The 25,983-nt window shown below is 46.0% G+C and overlaps 3 protein-coding genes across 8 annotated transcripts in view; all 3 read right to left on the reverse strand.

The window, feature by feature from the left end:
* LOC118504755 (protein unc-13 homolog 4B) overlaps positions 1-4,388 on the reverse strand; it is a 24,989-nt gene extending 20,601 nt beyond the window's left edge. For both annotated transcript variants that reach the window (XM_036039674.1, XM_036039676.1), the window contains exon 1: positions 3,956-4,388. In XM_036039674.1, the coding sequence (XP_035895567.1) occupies positions 3,956-4,245 (290 nt within the window). In that variant the 5' untranslated portion in view covers positions 4,246-4,388. The remainder of the gene's footprint in view (positions 1-3,955) is intronic.
* LOC118504756 (cilia- and flagella-associated protein 43) lies at positions 4,249-13,186 on the reverse strand. Of its 2 annotated transcripts, XM_036039679.1 has the most exons (14): positions 12,821-13,186; positions 12,492-12,760; positions 12,052-12,425; positions 10,782-11,983; positions 10,329-10,719; positions 10,138-10,262; positions 9,734-10,079; positions 9,232-9,669; positions 8,670-9,172; positions 8,349-8,595; positions 8,157-8,285; positions 7,666-8,081; positions 7,232-7,595; positions 4,249-4,332 (listed from the first exon to the last, which is right to left on the reverse strand). In XM_036039679.1, the coding sequence occupies exons 1-13, from the start codon at positions 12,847-12,849 to the stop codon at positions 7,265-7,267; spliced, it is 4,800 nt and encodes a 1,599-aa protein (XP_035895572.1). In that variant the 5' UTR covers positions 12,850-13,186; the 3' UTR covers positions 4,249-4,332; positions 7,232-7,264. The 2 variants fall into 2 exon arrangements, with proteins under 2 accessions (XP_035895572.1, XP_035895571.1); XM_036039678.1 differs by lacking the exon at positions 4,249-4,332 and having other exon boundaries at positions 7,165-7,595.
* On the reverse strand, positions 13,187-25,983 carry LOC118504757 (NAD(P) transhydrogenase, mitochondrial-like). Of its 4 annotated transcripts, XM_036039683.1 has the most exons (9): positions 25,849-25,983; positions 20,237-20,567; positions 18,302-18,713; positions 18,106-18,217; positions 16,548-16,702; positions 16,334-16,474; positions 15,802-16,255; positions 13,623-15,735; positions 13,189-13,545 (listed from the first exon to the last, which is right to left on the reverse strand). In XM_036039683.1, the coding sequence occupies exons 3-9, from the start codon at positions 18,390-18,392 to the stop codon at positions 13,402-13,404; spliced, it is 3,210 nt and encodes a 1,069-aa protein (XP_035895576.1). In that variant the 5' UTR covers positions 18,393-18,713; positions 20,237-20,567; positions 25,849-25,983; the 3' UTR covers positions 13,189-13,401. The 4 variants fall into 4 exon arrangements, with proteins under 4 accessions (XP_035895574.1, XP_035895575.1, XP_035895573.1 ...); XM_036039681.1 differs by lacking the exons at positions 20,237-20,567; positions 25,849-25,983 and adding an exon at positions 18,826-19,068 and having other exon boundaries at positions 13,187-13,545; XM_036039682.1 differs by lacking the exons at positions 20,237-20,567; positions 25,849-25,983 and adding an exon at positions 18,798-19,068 and having other exon boundaries at positions 13,187-13,545.

The following is a 25,983-nucleotide window of genomic DNA, read 5'->3' on the forward strand; positions in this document are numbered from 1 at the left end:
ACTGATGTTGTAATAAATTGTAGTAAATCACAAAACACACATTTTGAAGAAAGGAGTATAATTTTACACACACTTTGAAATTTTTTTTGGCACCTGCAAAATTGTACCATATAACACTTCTTCTCCTTCCTTGGCACTGCAATACAACCTTGTGGGGTCTTGGCCTGCCATTTCTGGTTTTCTGTGACTTAATGCTACCTGTAGTAAAGTAGTCAGCCCCACGTACAGGGAGGCGGTCTGGATGTGATTTGAACCTCGGTCCTGCCGTGTGTATCGCCTCGGCCACCGGACCGCCCCTACCATATAACACACCTGCGGAAAATATTTTTCTCCTCTATAATAATGGGTTTAAAAATCGTCCAAAAATACAATTAGCTTAAGACAACCTTTTTTACCTTAACCTTAACCAACATAATTTTATTTTTGAAGTAATTAAGTAAACGGTTTTGGCTCCCTGCCATACAATTTTAACAGGAAAGATACCATTTTTTCATATTTTGATTTTTAGTATTTTTAATATGGCATGTATTCATTCCAATTTTGTATAAAATAAGGAATTTCATTTCATAACCAAATACACTACTAACTTTTGTAGGTTCATCAACCGACAAGGTGGTAAGACACAGCCGTTACAATTCACACTCCTCACCGAGGACAATTGCGCTTCTTATCAAACCGCCAGTCATGACATAAGCCACTAAAAACGTTGTCATGCGTGAACCACAGCAACAGACAAACATATATCATAAATATGATTCATCCGTATGTTAAACTGCTCAATTCCTTTGCTTCCAAGCACTTAGCCCACTATGCAACGATAAATGATAAAATGGGCCATGAATGATCCACTATTTTTAACTCGTACGTAATGCGCGTAGCTGGCAAGGCGACTTGCCCATCAGCATAAAGTCCAATTAATTGAGTGAGGGGATTTCCGCGGTTGGTAGTTATTGTGACCAACTGTATTAAATGGCGTCAATTGATAAACGAACATGTGTGCTTCTTTGCAACAAACGATTAACGACCGTTGCAAAAAAAAAAGTCCCTCAGAAGTAGGTCTTAAATAATATTGGAAATAGCGCAAGAACCACTCCACAAATTCAACTGTTACGTTACACACGTTAGCCACAACACTTTCAGCTGTCCATACACCAAAACAAACCATGCAACGATGCACTTTAAATTGTTTTCGACTTTTAAAACCATTCACATTTTGAACTGTAAAATCCACCTTCCACGATTCTATTCTAACGACACGCGCGATCAACCTTCCGACACGGATGGCCAAGTACCTTGCTTAACCTGTCGCTTCACTGTCGAACAGCAATGCAGAACTGCCGATACATTTTCTGTTGCAACTCTTCGGTAGGCCATTTTTAACCCTGTAAACAAAGGGTGCCGCATGTAGGTTCGTATTTACCGCCAGCATTTTTCCGGTTCACTTCTTCACCAGTGGTAGTGCAATCGAGCAGTAGTGTTGCGATAAAACGAACCCCCGACGTCAAGGGACAAGTTCAATGGCAATTGCTGGCATCAAGCAGTATCTTTTAGAAAAGTTTGAGTGCGAGTGTTTTTTTAATGTTTTTAGTCTGTTGCCTCAGGTTTAACTAGCTACCTAGCAAGTGACTAAACACAACATCGCTAAGCAGGGACAGCAAGATATGAGAACCTCAAGAAAAAGTTCTTCAAATTTAAAACCTTTTAATGATAAGGATTTTTGTGTATATAGAAGCACTTTAGAATATGTCCCTAACTGTTGAAATAATCCACCAAATATTGCCTACATAACATTCAGTGACGTACAATAGAGTACAATAGAATATAACAAAACACATAAGACAGTAAAATATGGGGCAACCCGATGGTGGTTATAATAGCGGCAACGGGGTTCATACGGGTGGACCGGGGTTCAAATCCCATCCGGACCGTTCCCCCTCTAGTGAGGACTGACTATCCAACTATGCGGTATTATTAAGTCTAGAAAGCCAGAAATAGCAGGCATGACTTATAAGAGGTCGTAAGGTCAAGAAAAGATAGAGAGAGAGAGACAGTAAAATATATAAGGAGCTTTTCATTCAAGATCAATGCATTCACATATTCGAAAATAATATACAATTGTATAAAAAAAGATTAACTTTTTTATGTCTCGTAGAGTAGTGTGAACATCGGATATTAAAGTTGTTTTATTCGACTGTCCGTCGCTGTGTTCTTTTAAACTAAGAGACCTGAATCTGAACAAATCTTGTGAGTACTATAAATAAACTATACTAAGTTCATTATTCTTAGAACCTTGGAACCATTGAGCTCAGATAGAAAATAGCCAACAGATTTACAGTGAAGAAACAATCGATGGCGACATCGTACATAACTACAAGTTGATGAGCCGGAACCAGTTAATTGTACTATAGATCAATAGAGGTGGTTGTAAAACCATCTCCAATGCTGTGGTAGAAGAATCTGACCAACCAAGAACGTTTATATGGTGTTTTCATCTTTACTAAATATTTATAACAAATTAAGAACTCATGACACACAATTTAAATAGTTCTCTAGATGCTTGACTTCTTCTTCCTCGCCATTACAACCTCGAGAGGTCTCGGCCTGCCATTTCAGGCTTCCTGTGACTTAATTTTACCCAAAGAAAAGTAATCAGCTTTACGTACAGGGAGGCGGTCTGGATGGGATTTGAACGCCGGCCCTGTCATATGAAGACCGGCACCGCTGTCTCCTCGGCCACCGGACCGCCACGGTCCCGGACTAACAGCGATGGAGAAAAAATTGTTATTGGTTTAAGACTCAAGAGAACAGTGATGTTCTGGATTGATGAGGTGAGGTTATCGTACTTTCAAAGTACTTTGAAACTTCTTCTTTCTTGAGTTCAATGTCAGTATGGCCAACAACTTACTTTCTACTATCTGACAACCGGTAATGCTTACAACCTGAGCAAATTTTTCCAATCACGATACCTGTTAGATGCTTGTGATACATGGACTCTGGCCGAAACCAACGAAACCGTCCAAAACTGGAGTGCTCATAAGGATTTTAGGCTTAGAAGATATAGATAAAGGAGGATATCACAAGCACTAGAGCTCTATGAGGTGTACGATGGTCACATTATTGTGCAGAGATAAAGATTCGCTAGGCTCCGGCTGGCTGATCATGTCATGCAAATGCTACCGAACGACCTTGCCTGAAAAATATGTGTGCTATGCCCAGATTGGAAAAAAACATAATTCAAACTTCGAGTTAGCGTTTAGTTCTAAAACCAGGTCAAAATTACCAAGTGGTTGTAGAACCGGTCTACACAACTGCATAGAGTCACAGATTTGAAGTTAGATGATAAATTAATTTATTTAAATCCAGACCAAATAAAATATTTTTCAAAAACTGGTCAGTAATTACTCATCCGTAATCTCATCTGGACATCACTTGCACATCGTCCTTAGTCAGAAGAACTGGCCAAAAATTGAATCATATCAAGACCAGATTTCTTAGGCTTAGCCAGGCTGGCTAACACCTCTTGAGGGTTTGGGACCAAAAAATTAGAAGAAAAATTTAAGTAACATTTCATATAAAAAAAATGATTACGTAACATTACAGTTGCGAAACAATTATATTCGGGAATGGGAACTTGTTGTTCATTCAGCGTTTTAGTAACATAATTATCAAACATATTTAAAAAAAAATTGTTAATTCGTTGATCAATTATTTAAACTTGTATTAAGAGAGGTCTTTTTATGATTAGATATAATTTAAAATAATTTAATAATACCGAAATTGTCAAAAATGTTCGCTCGATATTGCTTAATTATTATACAAATTTAATTTTTATATTGTTGCGGCTCAACAACCTCGGGAGACATTTTGTCTGAATTGATTTTCATACATTCGATTCTGCATTCTGAACATTTTTTTGCAGTGCCCTTAACCAATTCCAAATCCAGCGCACCCTTACCTGTTGCCGTGCACCCCGTACCGATGATACCCATGGTCCGCTGGCAGCAAATCATCACACTGCACCGATTTATCCTCGAACTGACGCCCTTCCACGATGGTGTCACTTTCTCCGGCCACACTTACGCCACAACACGGAACAGCCTTATCCGTTTTGGTCGATTTAACGCCCATCAGCCGCCGGTTCTTCAGCCAGGGAGCGGCACTGATTTTTCGTAAACCTTTCTTCTTCACTTTCACCTCGACACAGTCGACGTCCGCCCCGGTCGAGGAGACTGTCCTGGCCGCCATCGTGACGTGCACCACCAGGAGGCGATTGATTTGCACTTTGTATCACAGAAAACTTAACGCATTACCACCGGAATTTGCCACAGGGAACTATCAAATAGAGAGACACGATTTAGGTTTGTTTACTGTCCTGTCAAAAGCCGTGGGAATCGATTTCTCTGTCGCGTTCGTTCTTAGCAATGCTCACTTGGATTGCCCATTCTGCTACTGGGATGAACTCACGACGAACACTGACAGGACGAATCGAACGAAGACAAACCGCAACTTCGCTGCAGAAAAACGGTGTTTCAATTAATTTTCTCTTGACATGCATCGAGGCATTAGAGTCGCGAGGAAAATGGTTTTATGTAATGGGCAAATACCAGCACTATTAGCCGTGGGAAAGGAATGCGTGGCGGGAAGATAGTAAGACGGTGTGTATCATCACCATTCTTCCACCCTCCGAGAACAAGACCCAAAGCCTCACAGACATAGAATGGGGGCCGCGTGAGTCATTGCGATCGGAATGGCATGATAGAGGGCAGAAATTTGCCATACGCGTAGAAGTAATCGATTTTTGCTGCTTTCCCATTTCTTCGAGCGCCAAACTGCCGCCTGTATCTCGGGCACATCAAGGTTGACCGACACGGGCAGGTACAACACGCAACACCGTGACATTGAGTTAGGCTAATGGTGTTGTCGTTTGGTTGTTTTATTTACAGATGACGCACTGTTGTTTTTTGTCGATTAGAATCGATCAATTTCGTCTGATCTTTATATAACAAGTAAGTCTGTTTCTGGTTCTTGGAGTTCTGTGGAAAAAAAAATCCGGCACTTGCATCGGCATTGATGCAATTGTTGATCACACTAGAGCACTTTCTCGTATAACTTCACCTAAAAATAAGTCACCCAACGCTCACCAACCTCCACCGATCCAACTTCGAACGCATACTCCCGACCAATTCTCAAACTGGATCAACATGCCCAACCCAGCAGCGCCATGCATCGCCCTAATCACATGCAGGCCACCCGCAACTGTGTGATGAAGCACGATTTACGATCACAATGGAGGACGACGACGCACCGCCAGGTCCCCGGCACGGTTGATTGCAATTATCTTGGCAAAACCCTACAACGGTGGATGGTTTTATTTATTTACATTTCCATGCAAGGTACACCACTCCGTCCGTCCACAGACTTTACCTATCTTGCGTCTGTTGTTATCGTAGTGCAAAACAGAAACATGTTCACAGTGAGATATTCGGATGTTTTGAAAGAACGCAGGTGGTGAGCATGCATTTTCACCACGCTTGCTAGATCGTTACTGAGCACTGTTGACCTTGTCACGTACGGGGAGATTCAGTCTGCCAACTGATAGCACTTTAAGCTGGAGACACTCCATTTTGGTCGTTGCCAAAATTCTGAAGACTCGGACAGATCACGCGAGGATGCAATCTAGAGCGTTGGATTAATACCAATTGGACACTGTACAGGTCACTCAATCACTTTAAGCAATTTCTTAAGTTACCGCTGAGGACCACCGTAAATTGGGGGGGAACTTTTGAGAGATGAGTGTACACAAAGAAATCACTACGAACTGGCTACGCGACTAACGATCGGATACTGACGACGGTGAGGCCTTATCATCCTTGCTCACTCACTTCACAATCTCCGTATCTTTCCACGCACCCTCCAAGCACAACGGATGACACATCTTGGGAAAAGATGGACCAAAATTCGCCGAACTGAGCTGATACTACTTCTGCTCCGGAGCGATTCCCCCCCACACGATTGTGCTCAATTAAATGTGCGGAATGATATTTTAATTAACGAGACGCGGACACTGACACTCTGTCGGTAGTAGCATCTGCTGCTTTACCCGCAGTGATCCATGCTGGCTGGACCCCAGACCACTAGACTACCGGCGCGGCCAAGTGTTCTGAATCGAATGCTCTGTTCGAGGGCATCTATCCGCTTGGTTGTTTGGTTTGAGAAGAGAAGGGTCAGAACCGTGCTCTGGACAGTCTCGGTAGGTAGGCCCCCAACCTACCCGACCAACAACACCAAACATCCGTCGTGGAAAAGCTTCTCGCTCTCTCTCTCTCTCTTTCTGTCGCACTTTTTTACATTGTTTACTCCCCGGCACATAACGCGGTGTGACAAACCAAGCGAAACAAGAACAACGCTGCCGCGTTTGCTGCTGGCGTATATGCGTGTCACTGTCACGCTTCTATGGTTGCTATGGTAACAAAACAATAGACACATGGTCGTACGACTACACCATTACCACCACCAGCCGTGTGTTTGTATTCGCCATCATCGTATGCTCCCAGCAACATAAAGACAAGTGCATGTTTTGTAAGCGCACGACGGTTCACGCTGCCAACTAACGTCCGCCGGAGATAGTCATGGTGGGTTGCCAGAGTTGGATCCTCGCCAATGATTGAAACTGAACGAATGAAACCTCATTCTCAACCCAACGCCAAACAACATACCCGAGTGGATGAAATGAGTCACGAGTCAGTGGGGCCCAACCGGAAATGGTTGGAACCCGCTTTTCCACCTGTCGAAAGCGTGCAGCGAACCGTGACGCGAGAGCCCCAGCTCTATTGGGGTTTGAACTTTCCACCCAACCAATACCTTTTACGCCCCAATCTTGGGTGAAATAATATCACCCGGATGGGTCCAATTTTCGACTTCCCTTCGATTTTGTCCCAATTCTGTACCACAATTAGATTTGAAATATTCAACCCGTAAAGCAGCCGGGCCTCGACGCGTCGTGATAAATAAATTAGTGTGCGACGACAAACACGCAGAGACACCTTTTTACAGCTCTTTTGGAAAAGAAAATGAAAAGACTTCATTAACTATTCACGGTCACGACGCTGTGGGTGTATTGATGAAAATCGGTTTGAAATTTACACACCCTTTACACGTGCCGGGTTTCAGGTTTTCTTGAGTCTCCTGAGTCTCTTTATGCTTCACGTATATTTAAATTGAAAAGTATTACCTCCCCTCCCTCACAAAGAACTGGTGCTTCAATTCAACCCAACAAATGGTGAACATTATGATTCATGACGCTGGTGGAAGCGGTCAGCGTCGGATACGTCTTGAGACGCTGCAGCTCAAGCATCGTGCCCAGCTCCAGTATGTGCGTGTGCTGAGCCTGCACAAGCCGAACTAAACGTGCACGCTCGACGATAGCCGACATCCGGTCCTGGGTCGCTTTCTGTTCCGTCTGTTCCAGCTCCGCATCCCGCTGTAGGTGCTGCTCCGTTACGTCAATGTTAAGCGCACGTGTTTGCTGATCCAGTGCCTTATTTTCCTTGCGCTTGGTCGCGATACGCTGCTCAATGTCTTCCAGCGAAGTTTTACTAGATAAATAGAAAAAAGAAAACTTTAACGACATAATCCTCCCACCTAATGGTCGGCCTAGCTGCTTACAGGTCCTGCAATATCTCTTCTTCATTCTGGATGGCATTTCGGATCTTTTTCTCCAGCGCCATCTGGCTAAAGTCTTCCGTCCGCTTCATGCCCTTCATCTTGAGCCAACTCTGTACCTCCTTCGTAATTTTGCACTTCTCAACCGTCGCCAGCTGATCGCGTAGATCGCGCAACTGCAGCTTCAGGGCCCGATGTTCCCATTCCTGGTAGATGATTTTACGCCGGAACAGGGCCGCGTTTACCATTGCGTTAAGCTTTTTCGTGCCGGCCCTCCGGATGATTGCGTTGATATCCTCAACGTCGGTGCGATGTATTAGGACGCAGCGGTCGAAGTCGCTCGTACGTCCGGACTGTTCAATTTCGATCCATCCCCGCTTCATAACGAGCTGCACCGTTCTGTTTGTGGCAGTTTCAAACTATTTGCAAGACAATTTTGGAAGCATTAATCGTAATCCGAAATTGCGATTTTCTTTGGGGACTTGCTGCCATACCTGATCATTTTGAAGCTGTTCCAGCTGTTGCTCAATCGATGTCAACACGTTGCGCTTGCTGGTGATCTCTCGCTGGAACGCAGCAATGGCTGCCTCCGCATCCGACAGCATAAGCTCGCAACTTTTCAACTATAAGATGCGCACAACAATGCTACACAAGTCTCCAACATTCTTTCAAATTCAAACACTCACCCTAAACTCACTCTCGATCTTGATGCGACGCATTTTGATCAGCGTCTGCCAAAGGCTGCTATCCATACCGGCCGGACAGTTGGACGTTTGATCCAGCGAATCACAGTGCGCCAAATAGTCTTGACATTCCTTGGGCAGCAGCAGGTTTCCATGAGTCCCAGGCGTCTTCTTTGCCACGATCCGCTTGGCCATGTCCTGAAACACCGACACGGTAACGATCGAGCGCAGCTGAGTCTTTGGTCGACGTCTGATAACAAAATGGTAAGAATTCTGTAGTTGTTTGACAGCGATCGTATAGTAGCAGCGTCTGTGCAGACTCACTTGAATATCTTGTACGCTTGATCGACCAGTGCCGATTGGGCCGTGTCCGAAAAGTTAATCTTGAACTGTTTGTCAAGCAAGCGATCCTTCGTCCGCAGCGTATCGTACGTGTTTCTATAGTCGGCTGCCTTCTCCTGGAACTCGTTCAGCACCTCCGTCAGCTGGTCCGTGTACTCCGAGATCTGATCAATCTGGGTGCGCAGCCCATTGGCGTTAGCTTCATAGATAAGGCGGGCATGGTTGTAGAGTGTCGCACGTAGAATGCGCATCTCTTCCTGCCGTATGGCCGATTCAATAATGATTTTCTGCATCGTAAGCTTCGCTACGGCTGTATTGAACCTTTTAATCTGCTCGTCCAGGCTAATTGCTAGCTCCTGCAGCTCGTCCTGTAGCATCTTACGATAGCGTAGTCGTTCCTGGTACAACAGCTTACTCTGCTCCTCATATTCCTTTACCTCGCGTATATCGGTTTCGTTGTAGTGTTGTGGTTCTTTGCCAATTTCCTGCAAACGAGAGAGATGTTAAACCATCCCTACATCCACAGAAAACTTCATTACCATACCAAACACTGAGGGAGCGGTAGACTCTTCTTGATCTCGTCCTCCCACCGATGCTCTAGCACACCGTCCATCATGGTGATTAGAGCACGATCTTTGAAATCATCTGCCAATAGTTCGCGCTGCCTTCGCTCACGCTCCTGTCGCTCCAGGTCCATAAGCCGTTCGACACTCGGGCTTATGTACGGTGCCACAGGTATTTCTTTATCGTCCGTATGTATGATGGTATCAGGACGTTCGTCTGCCTCGTACGCTGGATCCTCAATGTGCGTCACTTCAAACGTGCTGCGATCCGCCATTAAGTTGGCAAGAAATACCAACTCCTGCTGGACATACCGTGCTCTACGGTTTCGCTTCAGCACTAGCTCCATTTCCTCGTGCTTGAGAGTTTTAATTTGCTCAAACTTTTCATTAAACAGCGTTCGCAACTTTTCAATCTCTACCTGCAGGGAAGGACGAAAGATTACAGCTATAGGTACTACAGGGACATCGCGCTTCAAAACTCACATCACCGCAGATAAGCTCAAAGTACAGCTGTTCAAATGTCACCACCTCGAGCTGATCGTACCGGAGCGAATAGGGCTCGAAGAACTGATGAGTAGTCGTTCCGGACAGGGCGTACGATTTCTTCAAAGAAGCACGTGCCAGATTGTCCAGAATGTTTCCATAGTCGGGATCACGGTTCAGGATTGATTCCAGCTGATATGTTGGTGTCGGTTTCCACGGCATCAGCGCATCGTGACTGGCGTTCAGTTCCGTCTCGCGATACACCCGCACCTTCTCCAAATGTTGCCTGTACGGGTTGGCTGGCAACATGGCATAGTTTTCGACGAATGCTCGCTTAAACATTGATCTGGGAAGACGCGAAAGAATCAATTCTAACCACCAAGATCACCATTTCCCTGCCATACCTTATCTTCCAAGGCTTTCTACTCATTAGTGCCCAACAGTTTTCCACCAGCCGTTCGTTGATATCTCTCTGCGATTCTATAAATTGTTTTAAACGCTTCTTTTCCTCTTCTTTGGTACGATTCGCCTGCAAGAAAAGTATTTTTCTGAGCGATCTTCTAATCTCCTCCTGCACAAAACACTACAGTTTTACCTCCTGTGTAAGTTTTTCCGTTGCTTCCGCATTCAGATTGAACACCTGCAAGGGAAACTGTTCCTCCGGCGGTGCTTTCTCATTGTGGTTAAGAAGCGCTTTGAGTTGTTGTTTAATTTCGGCAAACTCGGCAAATATGGCTGCGTGTTCTGGTTCGTAAATTTTCCCCTTTTCTTTCCGTCGCTCGATCTCTTTCCTCTCTATCCAGGGAAGTTCTTCATCAGCTTGAAGTTCTTCGAGGACGCGTGTAGTATCCTCCGCATCATCGACTGGTGGCTGGTGGCAAACAAATGACTTGGCAGGAGTGACGGAGGCCTCGAGACTTTGGGCGATTGGCTGTAGTAACTTCAACACGGTCAACATTCCATTGTGACATAAAATGGATAGAAACCTAAAAATAGCGAAAATAAGCTGCTTAAATCAAGAGTTGTGCTTTAAAAGCTCATTACGCACTCAGTACTTCTCTCCAAGGATATCTGTTTGATACCTCCGTTGAAGCGACTGTCGAAGCTTAGTGTGCAGATCAGCTTATCTGCAGCACACTCATACAAAACCGTTTTGCCATCCATCGCCCATACGTACAGAAAACGCTCGTCTACCGCCATCTCAAGATGGGCCACCGATAGAGGCGTCCTGATCGTTTTGAGCAGCACCACATCGAGCTTTGCTTCTGTTCGGGAAACTTCCAGCAAATCAATTACATTGGTCCTTACTTGATGGGCATAGAGTTCCAATCTGGTTTCGGTACGCTTTGGCACGATTTGACAGTAGTCGTGAGGAAGCGTTAGTTGAGTTTTGCTGATATCTTCAGCGTGGTGTTGCTTCACAATAAACTCAACTGAACGGAAGCTAACTGCATCTGTTAACTCCTTCACCGATTGTACAATTAAAACTTCCTCGCTACTACACCACAAGAACCAATCCTTTGCCCGGTTTATCTCGCCAAACACTTGTCGGACATTCAATTCCATATTTTCCGCAATTTCCAATATGGCCACTTGACCTTTCGCATCCAGTGTCGCAAAGTAACGGTCATCTGCGATGGCAAACACAACCGCCACAATCGAGTGTCGGGAGAGATGTAAACGTCTCACTAGCTTCACCTGTTGCTCATCGATCAAGATTAGCTGAAGAACTCCTGTGTCAGAACCCACCACAAGGAGAGGCTTTTCCGGGTGGTTAGCAATGCATGTTAGAGGTCCTACGTTTAGCGAATCGCTTACAGCACCCGACTCAAAGTTCAGCAACTTCACCGCTCCAACATCCAGCTTAATGCCAACGGTTTTTGGTGTGCTGTTGATACTGTAGGTGCAAGAATATGTATAGCCCACGTCTAAATCTTTCACCACGTGGAATTCTACATTTCGCACGTCCGCATCCATCACGGTGCGCATAATAAATCCTTCCGTAGTTATGCCCAAAAGACCTTCCGAGGTGGAATAGTGAAGCAGCTGACTGTACGACGCATCAGACTGTGTGGACCACAGCTGGTTCCAGGTACCTTTTTGCTTCTTGTAGAAGTTAACCTGCCCATCCGGTGCGCTCACAAACAGCCCACCCTTGCAGTAGAAGATGAAGGGAACATAGTCCCGTTCGTCTACCAAACCATCGGGACTGCTGATGGTTTGATTGATCTGTCCCGTAGAAGCAGCTATCTGAAGAGTTGAGCATAAATGAGGAGATTGAAAATTGATGATAAAAGTAGCAGACAGTTCCAACTCACAGTGAACACTTTCGCCCGTTGGGTGACTACCGCCAGATTACCGTCGATAAGAAACGTCACACACAGCGGTAGCTCATGCTTTTCCAGGTCCAAGCAAACGGTGCGTTCTATCAGACGACTGATTCGAATGTTGCCATGCACTTCCCAAAGCTTCAGCTCCGATTTTCGTGGCGCATACTGACATACGGCAAACACCGCTGAAGGGCTGCAAATCAACCGCTGAAAGTCACAGATAATGGAGGATGGCTTTTTGCATAGGAGTTCCTTGCTTCGCCAGGCGTAAACTTCCAGCGAGTAGTCCGGCACACCGGTTAAGGCGACTAGCAGTTCACTCTCGGAGAAGCACAGCGCCGCATAGGCACATTCCGTTTGGTCTGCAAAAGAACGATCCTTGAAGATATTTTTCCCGAAAGAAGGCTTGCTTTACCTCTGCCCTTTACCTCCTTCCAGTACGGACAGCACCGTGTTGCCAGGATAACTGATGAGCAAAATGCGTGGATTGGAGCATCGCTCCGCAAAGGCAAGTATGGGAAACAGCTTGTGACCGGCGAGACAGGCCACTCCATTTCCGGCTTGTACACTGTCGGCTAGATAGTAGGACTTGGCCGCAGTTTTCAGGTTCACGAACAAAATATGGCTCCCGGTTGCTATGGCAACGGCAACGTTACCAACGACGCAAGCAATTTCTGCCGATCCCGGATGCATCCAGCTGAAAGGTAAGAGAGTAAGCCGTACATGATTGTGCTCCTCCAGGTTCCAGATTACTTACATTGCCTTGGTTCGGATGTTCTGTTCCATTTTTAATGCACGAAAACACGTTGGGGTTTGGGGTTAAATGAAAAAAGGATTAAAGAATCGATGTGTCCAGAGTGCGCTGCTACTGTGTTCATCAGCTTTTGCTATTATACTGAACACAGCGGGTCTTCCAAATAAACAGTGTCGAGGTATAGGCGTTGTTGCTAGGTGATGGATACGCTTTTTCGTCCTCGCTTACTTTGTTCATCTTCAACACGTGGCGTACTGTACTTGTCTTTGGCACGACGAGCTTGGCGTGAAGGGAGATTTGAACCACCTCCCTTCGTGTTCGAATATCACTTCTATTCCTCATCAAAATCGACCATTACCCGTGTTTCGATGTACAGCATAAAAAGAATTTTATTTTACACAATTTACTTTAAACCGTAAAATATTAACACGTATGGCCACGTTTTGTTTTTCGCACTGTATTCTTACATACACATCACTTAATTAAATGCTTGCGCTGCTTCATGGCAACCAGTCGAGTCCAGTTCGCGTAAAGTACCCAGTTCCGCATCAATGTCCCGAATGTCCCTGATCGTGCCTTTCACTCTAAATGTCTTCCTTGATCTTGCCCAGAAGCGCATCACACGTCTTCTTGGCATCGCCGAGCAGCATAGATGTGTTCGGTTTGTAGAAGATTGGATTGTCTACGGCCGCGTATCCGACGCCTAGCGAGCGTTTCATGACAACAACCTGTAATGAGGGAAAGAGAGAGAGCAAATTTGCGTTAGAATGGATTTTTTGGAAGAGGAATGAGCAACTGCTCTTACCTGATCCGCCTTCCACACACGCAACACCGGCATACCGGCTATGATCGAGTTCGGGTCGTCTTCGGCCGCACTGTTCACCGTATCGTTCGCACCGATCACCAGCACCAGGTCCGTCTCGTCAAAGTCATCATTGATCTCCTCCATCTCGAGCACATCATCGTACGGCACGCCGGCTTCCGCCAGCAGCACGTTCAACTGACCCGGCATACGGCCCGCAACCGGATGAATACCGAACCGCACCTTCTTGCCGCGAGCCTTCAGCAGGTTGACCATCTCCGCGATCGGGTACTGTGCCTTGGCCACACACAAACCATACCCGGGCGTAATGATGATGTTCTTGGAGTTCTTGATCATGTCCACCACCCCATCCACATTGACCTCCGTATGGGTGCCCACGATTTCGGCCGGCTTACCACCGGCGGTCGAGGTGGTACCGTACCCACCGAGTATAACGTTCGGCAGCGAGCGGTTCATCGCTTTGCACATGATGTAGGAAAGAATGGCACCGGACGAACCGATCAGCGCGCCGACAATCGTCATCAGGTTGTTGTTCAGCATGAACCCTTCCGCACACAGGGCCCAGCCCGAGTAGGAGTTCAGCACGGTAATGACGACCGGCATGTCTGCACCACCGATAGCCGCGGTCAGCGTAACTCCCATCGCGGTGGACATGGCAGCAGTAGCGCCCAGCAGACCCAATCCACCAGCCATCGAGGGCTCCAGGTAGAACGCACCCATAGCGGCCAAATTACCCGCCAAAAGCCCGCCGTTTATAAAGTGTCGACCGGGCAGCAGCAGCGGTGCCGAGTTCAGGACGCCCTGCAGCTTACCGTACGCAACGAGCGATCCACTAAACGTGACTCCTCCGATGTAGGTACCAAGGAACAGTGCCGTCTTGAGCACGTTCGCCGCCGGATCGGTGGCCAGCGTAGGGAAGTCGTGCATGTACGTAGCCACACACGTCAGAACGGCCGCTGCACCGACCAGACTGTGGAACGCAGCCACCAGCTGGGGCAGATCCGTAATCTGAATGCGCTTGGCAATGATCGAACCGATCAGCCCACCGAGTCCGGCTACGCCGCCCATCTGCATCAACACCTCCGCGCTCGGTGCCATGTGTCCCAGGGTGGCCGCAATACCACCGGTAACACCCATCATACCGAGCGAATTACCCAGCCGGGAGGTTTTCTGCGAGGACAATCCAACCAGCGCACCGATACAGCAAAGGCTCGACGCAAGGTACGCCATCTGGTGAATTTCGGGCAGGCTCTGCAGGGCACCGACACCGTAACCGCCGAGAAACACTGCCGCCGGAATGCCGTACAGATAGTTGTGCTCCGGAGGATCCGTCGGGCGCTTGAACATGTCCAACATGCGCTGCGTCACCAGGAACCCGCCGAAGATGTTGATGAACGAGATGAGGGCCGCACCGGCAGCGAGCGTTTCGATCGTGTTCGTAGGCATCACACCGCCACCCATCAGCAGCAACCCACCGACGGCCGTGATGCCGGAGATGGCGTTCGTGACGGACATGAGCGGAGAGTGTAGGGCCGGCGTTACACCCCACACCGTGTGATAGCCCACAATGCCGGACATCGCAAACGTAGTCATCATGGTGGTAAAGGCAGCGTTCGGCGAGATTGCGCCGAGCCCGAGCAGCGTGCCAAGGCCGCCCGTGTACATGAGACTGCTGCGGAGCGTTTCGTTGAAGGGATCGGCCGGTGGTGCTTCCACCTTGATGGCCGCACCGGCAGTGGCGCTGGCCGCTACCGCCGGCGGTGGTTTTGCAGACACGGGAATTACTGGCGGTGGCCACATTAGGTTGCCTCCCTGCAGCACGATACTTCCACGCACCACTTCATCCTCGAGATTGATGTGGAAGTGATCCTTTTCGCCCATCGAGAGCAGAAACTTGGAGATGTTGTTGGCGTACAGTGTGGAGCTCTGGGTGGGCAGCCGGCTCGGGAAATCGGTAAGACCAACGTGTACCACGTCGTGCACAACCTTGATCTCGCCGGGCACGGTTGTCTGCACGTTGCCGCCAGCTTCGGCCGCAAGATCCACGATCACACTGCCCGGCTTCATCGATTTGACCATTTCCTCCGTGATGAGTCTGTGATGAACAATGGTGGATTAATACGCGAACCAACTCACAGCCACAGACCGACAGCCTACTCACAGTGGTGCCTTTTTGCCGGGAATGAGCGCCGTGGTAATGATCACGTCCACCTCCCTGCACTGCTTCGCAAACAGCGCCATTTCTGCCTCGATAAACTCCTTGCTCATCTCCTTACTGTACCCACCGGCCGTCGAACCGTCCTCGCTGATGTTGATGGTCAAGAATTCCGCACCCATGCTTTCCACCTGTTCCTTCACCACCGGGCGCGTATCGAACGCACGCACGATCGCACCCATACCACGAGCCTGCCCGATCGCAGCCAAACCGGCCACTCCACCACCGATAACCAGAATCTTGGCCGGTGGCACCTTACCGGCTGCCGTTATCTGGCCGGTAAAGAAGCGTGGGAAGTGGTTGGCCGCCTCAATCACCGCCCGATAGCCGGAAATGTTGGCCATCGAGGAAAGTGCATCGAACACTTGGGCGCGCGAAATTCGCGGAATTGCGTCCATTGCTGCGAAGGAGGACGAGGTATGTCGATTATTCAAACCAATCTACTTGAAAATGCATCGCACAACGGCACACCACTTACCGAATGCGTTAATCTTTCGTTGAGCGAGCTTATCGATCAGTTCCTTGTTTTGGGTGGGATACAGAAAGGAGATCAGCGTTGAGGCATCCCTAAGCTGGGGAATTTCCGTGTCTATCGGTTGTCGCACTTTCAGCACAATATCTACAAATAGAAAAAACAATTTAGTAGTTTGTGAACGATCTCGATCGTTTTTGTGTTTTTTGAGCAAACCTACCAGTTTCAAACGCCTTTCGGCCGTCCACGATACTCGCTCCTGCCGCTTCGTAATCGGCATCACGGAACTTGGCATTTACACCGGCTCCGCTTTCCACCTGCACCTTGAACCCTTTCTTGATGAGCGTTCCAGCGACAACTGGAGTAACGGAAACTCTGTTGAAATTGTTTAAACAGTCCGCATATTAGTGCTGAGAGATTAATACAAACAGTGCCGCAAGGCCGAAGTGGGACACCATGAAATCTGTGTATCCGTTTTTCTGCGCTTTAATCGTTCTTCTTATTTCTAGACAATTTTCTTATTCCTTTTGAGATGACAACAGCTCATCTTTTCAATGGTTTGCGTGTAAATTGTGCTTGAAAATCCTTGCAAAAAAAATTACAATGTTCCTCAGTAAAGCAGCGATCGTGTAAGACGTCTATGAAAATTGTTTGAAATTTCTCCAGCTCCGTAAAGCAGCGATTTATTCCGCGCTCGAGAGTCTTTCGATTTTTTTTCTGCGATCAATGCTTCAGATGCTATAGAAGATCAGTACAGAAATGATCTTACTGGATGGGAAGTTAATTTGTTAGATAGAACGCAAGCAGAAGTCTGCAGAATTGCTATTTTTTGCAAGCACGGACCCATCTACGGGTAAAATCTACTAAAGGAAAACCAGAAGTGGTAGAGGCCTAGATCTGTTGAGACTTTTTACAATCAATGCTGGAAGTAAGTCCATTTAAAAGGAAAAAAATGTTTAAAAGCTTTTTTAGATTAATTTTTTACCAAGTTGAGATAAAATGAACACAACGCCCATAATCTTCAGTAATATCTTCTTAATCTGACCATAATCGAGACGATCAGGGCTAGTAAGCAGACATTCCAGTAGAAAAAAAAATATTCCCATCACCAAAAGACGGTTTTTTGTAATAATATTTTTAATGTGTTATGTGGAAGTAAAAATAGAAGAATTGGGAGCACCTTTTCGTTTTTGTTTCCAAAATCAGGTGTAGTATATAATTGTGAACAAACTATGGTTCCCAGATGAACCAAAAACTTGTCAAACTTTTATCACGATGAATTTAATTTGTAAATATTTTCTACGAATAAGAAAAGGTAGTTTTTTAAATAAATTTGACTTAAATGGCTGTCCGCAGATGAATAAGTAGCCCTAATAAAATATAACAAATATAGTATTTTGCAAGTGTCCCACATTGACTTAGAGGCACTGTATGTTAGCAACATTTCATGATCCTGGTATTATTTGACACGACATTATGCAGAATATTTGTCTCTAATCATTAATTTATAATAAAACTGATAAACCTTACTCAAAATCAATCCGAATACATTTTTACCAATTCTATTATGAGTAGGAACGCAAAAACAACAACAGCACATTAATCTTGCGTACGTCGTCCATATACTAAGTGCGTTACAAAATCCACTCGAGTGCACAAGTGGCATTAAGACAGCAGACGCTTAATGCTTTCACAGTTAGCACTAACAACCAAATTGCTATTTCGTGTGATTCGTAATCATAACGAATATTATGGAATTTCTACAGCACAGATCTTACCGCTTTTCGTTGGCCCATCGTTCCTTCGGTACACCGATTACCAGATTCTGGTAGGGTACACCCTTAACCGCCGTTGCCGGTTTGCCATCCTTTTGCAGTAGTTTTACGCTACCTAAAATGTTAAATCAACCTTAGTAAGTCTTTACCCGGCGAAGTGCAACGAGAGTAGGAAGGAGAGAGATGTAATGTAACGAACCTGAAAACAATCGCAGCGGATGCAACGGTCGCGTTATTTGCAGCAGTGCATCTCCCTGCTGGCAACACAGGCGAAGCACACCGCGCGTCATTGTGTGCGTCCTCGTTCAATCGTCTCCGTCACCGCTGCGGTCCGTCGTCGTCTACGATCGTCGGTTTTCGCACCGGCTTTCGCTGCTGCTGCTTCTTTCGCTGCCGGTTATCAATCTGGCACGACGAATACAACGTGGCAATAATGTGATAATGCAATTGCAGTCTTTTTTGTACGTTGTCCTGCTAGTTTTGGGACACTTATTTTCACTAGCCTTAGCGATGAGGTGAGGCTTTTTGTTCACTATCAAATGCTTATGAAACTTGACCCGACGAGATGAAGCGGTGATCGTCAGGACTGTAGGCACGGGAAACACTTTTATCTACAAAAATACACAAACCGAAATTGTTTCGATAAAGAACAAGATCGAGAACACTAGAATCCACTACGCGACACAGATACAAACGCAACCGCAAACAGAAGAGCACACGCACCGGCAGCAAGCAGTATTGGTTGGTGTGGGATAATGATCCCCGAGGAGAGGGTAGGTAAACGGTGTCGCACGCAGGACAGGCAAGAAGAAAAGCCCAACAAAAACAACGATAAGCACTCCTGCCGTAACGGCGGAACGTGATGACCGGCCGGGGTAAACGATGCACGACCGGCGTATGCCCAGCAGACCCAGGAGAACAGCAGCTCGCGAGAGACAGCGACGGACTGGCCGCCGGTTAACTGGGACTGGGCCGTTTCAGCGGCTTTCACACAGCGAAACGCACCGAGGCAGGCGCACACGCGAGAGCAAGAGCAAGAGGTCCCTTAAAAGCGCGAGAGACACGCACACACAAGGCGGCCGCGTAGAATATGCGACGATCGTGGGGTCGTCTGGGTGAAAGAAGATGCATTGCACTTCTCGCGCGGATTCGGTGAGATCGCTCTCCGCCTAGCGTTAATAACTCTGACGTTCATATGGCGGGGAACAAAAACACGGGGGTAGTTTAAGCAAAACAGCGACAAAAAAAAGTGCCATCTTCACCATACAACGTGCAACAACTGGCAGATTGTTGGGAGTATGTTGGACTCCGCGCGCCTCCCCGGTTTTTTTTGCGGCGTATTATTTAGTATTTTTTTCTGTAAATTAGCAGGGATCGGCAAACAAGAATAGCTTTGCAAAAGTTTCTTTACTTATTTACTCTAGAAAATAGGAACAATATTTAGACATCTGATTATGATTTCATTGCGGAAACATCTGCTATAAAGTATTTAAACACATTTTTGTATTTGTTGGAAGCATAGATATCGGCATCTCTAAACTGGATGCATCTAAAAAGCTTCAAAAAAGTACGATATTCTCGACAAATTTTGAAAATAAAAAAAAAACAGCTCAGTGGCTTTGTGAACAATGCAGATATATTATGGTTAAAGGTACGAACGAGATAAAAAATTGAAATGGAATTGTTTTTACACATTAAATACTTCTACATTTTATACACAAATACCCCTATTCAAATCGACCTGGGATAAAGTATCCTTTACATACATAAATTGCCTGATCTCAAAAGGAATCCAATCAATTTAGTAAAACAAATCAAAGTACAGTTTCATCTAATTTAAGATTTACTAGCAAATTTGCAAAAGCCTGGCCTCTGTTCAAGATGAAGTGAACTTGATGGGTAGAGATAGATCCAGACTCTGTGGCACTATTCAACATGAAATGGAAGCTGTTCAGGTAGAACTGAACTGAAATGTTTCAGACCCGTCGTTGCCGAAGTAGCTTTGCTTAGAAACATTGCTATTCACTTCTACCTGTACTTCATCTTGAGCTTGGCCAAGAAAGTGCGACACCGTCCAGCTCTACCTGTCCAGTTTATCTTGAGAAGTGTACAGAAATGGCACAAACTTACTTACTTGCTTATCAGGTGTTACAGCCGATTCGCGGTGTTTGGGCTCAATTTGGGCCTACCAGGCTTCTTTCATGTGAACGACCTGAAGGGGCTTTACGGGCTGAATCGTCCGGTGCCATTCTCATGACATGTCCAGCCCCCGTACAGCACGTAGAGCTCATTATTATAACGGCTTCTCCATTATCCTTCCACGTATGTGAGCACTGGAGCAGGAAAGGTTCTATACACTCTCAGCTCCGTCCGTCACGACAGATGTTTTAGGTGGAGAAGTTTCCTCAGTCTTTAGTATGACAGGTTGGCCAGAACATTACCAGCTTATCTCAGAAACCATGTTACTGAAAATAAATAAATCAAATTTTATATATTTCATATATAAAACAAAATAATTACAAAAATAGAGTTTGTATCGATTCTATTAACAATTGATTGTTAAATGGCTCTTCTGATATTATAAGCAACTTCTACCAAAGCTTCTCTTCAAAAAGGTAATCTACTTCAAAAGTTAAAGGTCTAGTTACAAGTCTTCTTCTTTCTTGGCCTAACGACCTCTTAAGGTCGACCTGCAATTTCTGGTTTTCTGGACTTATTGATACCGCATAGTTGGATAGTCAGTCCTCATTATGGAGGACTGAAAACCAGATGGGATTTGAACCCCGGGCCTGCTTTGTGAAGACCGGCGCCGCTGTCGCATCTACCACCGGGCCACCCCTGGAGCTGTTCCACTAACCGTTAATTGAACGCAATGTACTAATTCCTTAGCATTTAATATGCAGCTCAATGTGAAATGAAACTCAAATCCTTCGCCAACCCCTATTGAAGAAGAAATAAAGTTTGAGTTTATATAAAAAATTTAGTTAAAACAGGGAACCTCATGACGTTACAGCAAGCGTGTGTTGATGCTCTAATTGTTCATCACATCAGTAATTTGTCCCGCACTACCCGGTGCTTGTAATGGCTGTAAATCCACCCGACAACATCTCACCAAAGCTCGCTCAGTAAAATTTGCATATTCCAACAGCCACTTCTCTGACAGCTTCCACTCCGTAACTTCCACATTCTCGCCCCCATAACACACACACACACAATCTATCGTTCCGATTCGACGATAAAAACGAACGCGTGCGTTCACCAGATGAAATTGCGTCGTATTTTGTGTTGTCTGTTGTACCAAAACAGACCCCTACCAGTCCGGAAACTCTGTACATGTACCATGGTACACTTCACTTCAAGACATAGACAGACGGACAGAATTTTATTCCCCCTGAGATGTGTCGATGTTTGTTGAGGGACCATTATTTGCAAACCGATCACCGGTCGGTTCGCGAATAGAACGATCACGACCGGCAAATCGATCGCCCAAAACAAACCAGCCTCCCGCGAATAAATGTCCGATCGGCCAACCAAATCCCTGGTTCCAACCGAGAACTGGTTCTTGTTGGTGGAAAAGGTCAGCACGGAGGTTTTTGGCGATAACGTCCAAGCAAGGCTAAATTGGTCCACGGTTAATCAGGAATTTGTTAGCAGATTGTTGATTTGGAAACATTTGGCACGCGAAATCTATCCCCCGAAAAAGAAATGTGGGACAGGGGACCCTTGATTAGAGCCTGCCTGTTTGATCAGCTTTGGGTTTCTGTTTCCGAATCGGTCTATTTTCCAGAACGCAAAATGTTACTATCTTCCAATAAACGGCCTCCCGAGTGTCGTGCATCATTTCATCTATGAATAGATCCGATTGGCGCGCGCTTTAACGTCAGCAACCGATTTTAAATTCCCATCCCTTTTCCCGAGAGCATAGGATGTCATGCCCGTGTTGCTATAGCATTCGAACACTTTCTATGCAGCTTATCGAAACGTTATCGAAAAGGGAACGATATTTAAGCCTCTGCTTCGTTCATTTGATCGAGTACACCTTTCGACGTATATCGACGACTCGTTCGATGGCTTTATCGCCGATAAGCATTCCGCAGGAGGGCTTCGAGAGCTTGGAACGGGGGGTCTGGTCTGTATGTTGATTGTTTAGGTACCCAGCAAACTTTGGGTCCGGAGAAGAAACATCATAAAAAAGCCAAAACAAACACTGCGGCACGGTGCCACGGTTACGTAAAGTTTGGCACAAAATAGAAGCTAAAGTTGCGCTATCACAACATCAACAATAACACAACAGGAAAAAAATCTAGGTTGTAGTCACTTACCATTTAATTATCACCTATTCCAGAGCACCGTGCCGAGGGGGACGATAACAGCTGCAGCTTGTATAGGCTATCTTTTGGCTGGTCATTCTGGGGGGACTTTTCCCTCCCAAAAAGGCTCTCTACCAACTGCCCCCTCAGGACTTCCAGTATTAAGTAACATCGGTTTGCCAAATAACTGAAACGACCGATAAGAGGAACGAGACCAACAAAAACAATCCTATCGCGGTGACATTTACAGCGTCCGGCACAGGCTCAGCCCGTCGCTCAACCTCAAGTTAGGCCATTGTGATTCTTCTTGTCCTGTTTCTGACGTGCCTGCCTGGTTAAACACATATTGTACGGCTTCCAGCCTCTGAGGGACCGGCTGTTATCAGAGGGTAAACCTTCCCCGAGTTGGGCAGACAGTCAAAATGGCGGCATGCCACACGCACAGACTTCACTTGAAACGGATGCTGATGCTTATCTGCACAATCCGTACGTTGATCTTTTGGGGGAGTGTGTACAGATCCTAACACAACATTTGTCCAGAATCCAGTAAAAAACTTAGATCTTTAGTAGGAAAATATTTGAAGCAAGATACCTCGAATGTCCAGAAAGCCTTGTCCACCGCTGGGGAAAGATATCTCTCGACCACCGATTGAAGTATGCTCTCCCTGTGCTCAGGCTTCTCTTTGGAGTGAGCATTAACAATTAAGTCAATTAAACCCCTATTATCATCACTTATCGTTCTCCCTTCACATTTTACGAAAAGAAAAATAGGTGGAGAAAGTTGGGCCCAACGTTATCGATTTTCTTCACCCCCCTATCGGAAGTGATCATCAACATCTAAATAAGCAGTCTACATACACACATCTCGTTTTCCATATGGTGAGTTTTGCATTTGGAGACACCTTCAACATACATTGTTCTGGGCCAATGCAATAATGCCTGGCTGCTGATAATCGCCGTTGCCCTTTCAACAAACTAATCAAAGTTCGGTCGCGGACGCAATCTTATCTCCCGGGCCCAAACAGTGTCCGCCCAGTTGGTCGGCGGCAACGGGTGCGAAAGCGGAACCCTAATCGGAACCGTCATATGAGTGACCACCACCACGCTTTGCTATGGCTTCGGTCTGGTTTGGTTTGAATCTGACGAGTGCATTACAACAAAAAGTGAGAGCGTTTCAGGATTTTTCGTACGCTCGATTTCTTGGACTAGATATTAAATTATAGACCATGTTTTTTATTATGTAGTATATGTACATAACTTTACATGAGAAATTATGAGTAGTAATAGTAGAGAAGCTGCATCTGACAATCGAACTAGAAGTTTCATCCTTGAGCAACATAGTTAGAAACTGTGAGGATCATATCCTGGACACCGGATGACGTTCGCATTTTATAACAACTTGTAAGTTCTGAGGAGTGTAACAGTGTATTATTATTAGTATGTAACAGTGTAAATCAATGCGCTATCGCTATGAAAAATAGAACCAAAACATCAGAGAAAACTACACGATCGATCGGAAAGACAGCGAACTCTACTCTGATACTCTATCACTTTATGAGATTTAAATTACAGTTCAGAATGCGCACAACAATGGCTATTATTTTACAACAGCTTTGTCCAAGGACCAAGCGAATTGTCGAATGTCCGTTTGGTTTGGGGCAGCAGTATTTTTGTAGAATACTTCCTGATAATAGCAATTTAATATATTACATCTAATGTACGATCATTTAAAGACCACTTTCTTAATTTCTCAATATTATTTGAAGCCCTTCATTTGAACGAGATTGTATCATACTTTTGATTTGAGAAAACTGCAAGTATAGTTCATCAGTTTGCCTTTAGCATAGCTGTCCATCTATCGAGGAAGTGATCGTGTGCCTCTCCTAATATTCATGGTGGTAAAGTCCAGGTAACTCTTGAAATCTTCCACACTGTCAGACTATATGAACAAGGTCTTCTCTGCTACTCAAGGTAGTACAAGGCTACTGGCATGAATCGAATGTTCAATTGTGTGCGAGCAACTTTCTCAACTCAAGACTCAGCAACTCAGCAACTCAAGACCGTCTAACACCTCAACCTAAATCTCCAGCTCAATTTGATTGCCAATCCAATCCTTGAAGACCCACAGGGTAGTTGATCATGTAAACCTTCCAATATACATCCGAAACCGGATCCTTTCGATTGATAAGAAACATAGAGATGAGGAAAGAATTGATCGACTACTGGATCTCATGGCAGTGAGAGAGTCGAGTGGTTAACCTTCTCATCCTGTCCACCAGCTAGGATGTGTTCAATTACAACGTTACCACCCATGGTAAAACGGGCAAAAGATAATCCTCCAGCACAGAAGGCGCGACAAACTCGCTGCAACGAGTCTGAACCGGCCGGCCTTGAAATTCGCTTCCAAGCGTCCCAAGATTCCAGACGACGTACTGATCAATAACCTCCCTGTTTGAGCCATGCCTGGCGAGCCCCCGCAATATCGCGATATTCCTTTTTCGCACAGTCAGGTCACGTAGCACGTCTTACTGAAGGTGCCTAAAGGACGTTCTTTAACTGGCTTCTTGCAGTAGAAATGTTTCACACACTCATCACTCGCCCATCGCTCTTTCACTTGGCTGGCCCGGCCGATAGATTTCGTCGGGTGCAAAGAAACAGGAAATGTTTATAATAATACCGACGCGATTCTATGCGTGCGACCTGGCTAAAAATAAAACCCAAAATCTCTTATTGCTTCAGCGCGGAACTTGCCTGCTTTTGGGACGGGGTGCTCACATCATCGCCGCCGTGCTGCAACATGCAGGACACGATCAATTTGCCAGGGGCGCGGCCGAAACTTGATCTAGCCATGAAGCAGTGCAGAGGTGAAATTTCTATGGCTCCGTGGTTGACAAGCCTCCCCCCCCCCCCCCCCCATCCCCCTGGGTTTCGCCAAGATTTTTAACCTTCCCACACAGAGAACACACAGGCACAGGATCGATTCGACAAACAGGTCCTCATAAAACTTGCCTCCGTAAACCAGTTCCAGGCGGAGGAGACACCACTGCACCGTGGCAGAATGGGTCCCCCTGCTGTGAACCAGTGCAGTACCGGATCGGAAATCATGATGCATTTCAGCAAGCCTGTCTGGAAGCAACAAAAAAAAAAACGATCTCCAGAATCTGCATCACCCCATCATATAAAACCGATGGCGCATTGCATATATGTCTACCCAAACGCGGCCATTGCCATGGTCCATGGGACGCTACGTGGGAGCTAAAAATAAAAGGCGAATGCGTTTGCTCTACCAATCCAACCGCTGCCGGTTGCGATGATTAAATGACGTGGAGGAGATGGGGCGGCCGTCCCGTAACGCTTGCGGGGCAGTTTTGGGGGATCGTTTCGTTTACAAAATAGAAATAAAGAAAAACATAAAGCCCGATTCTCTCGTACTCACCCCATTCAATTCTCGCGCGCCGTTTTCGCTGCCGACGATCTGTGTCCTCTCGCGGATTCCGGCGTCGTCGAATGCATGCTTGGGGCGCAACAGGCAGAAAGACGCGTAATTCTTATCATGCTCTGTGCGTTCGCG

The sequence above is a fragment of the Anopheles stephensi genome, chromosome 2, assembly GCF_013141755.1.
Source record: "Anopheles stephensi strain Indian chromosome 2, UCI_ANSTEP_V1.0, whole genome shotgun sequence".
Lineage (NCBI taxonomy): Eukaryota > Metazoa > Arthropoda > Insecta > Diptera > Culicidae > Anopheles > Anopheles stephensi.

What these genes read in the sequence shown, in the direction of transcription:
- LOC118504757 (XM_036039681.1), bottom strand. Translation starts at nt 18,392, where the DNA reads ATGACGCGCGGTGTGCTTCGCCTGTGTTGCCAGCAGGGAGATGCACTG. An exon ending in CGATGGGCCAACGAAAAGCG is followed by an intron (nt 16,703 to 18,105) that starts GTAAGATCTGTG and finishes CAATTTCAACAG; the next exon opens with AGTTTCCGTTACTCCAGTTG. An exon ending in GTGTGTGGAAGGCGGATCAG is followed by an intron (nt 13,546 to 13,622) that starts GTAAGAGCAGTT and finishes CCCTCATTACAG; the next exon opens with GTTGTTGTCATGAAACGCTC.
- LOC118504756 (XM_036039679.1), bottom strand. Translation starts at nt 12,849, where the DNA reads ATGGAACAGAACATCCGAACCAAGGCAAT. An exon ending in CGGAAAAACTTACACAGGAG is followed by an intron (nt 10,263 to 10,328) that starts GTAAAACTGTAG and finishes CTTTTCTTGCAG; the next exon opens with GCGAATCGTACCAAAGAAGA. An exon ending in TTGAGCTTATCTGCGGTGAT is followed by an intron (nt 9,670 to 9,733) that starts GTGAGTTTTGAA and finishes CCTTCCCTGCAG; the next exon opens with GTAGAGATTGAAAAGTTGCG.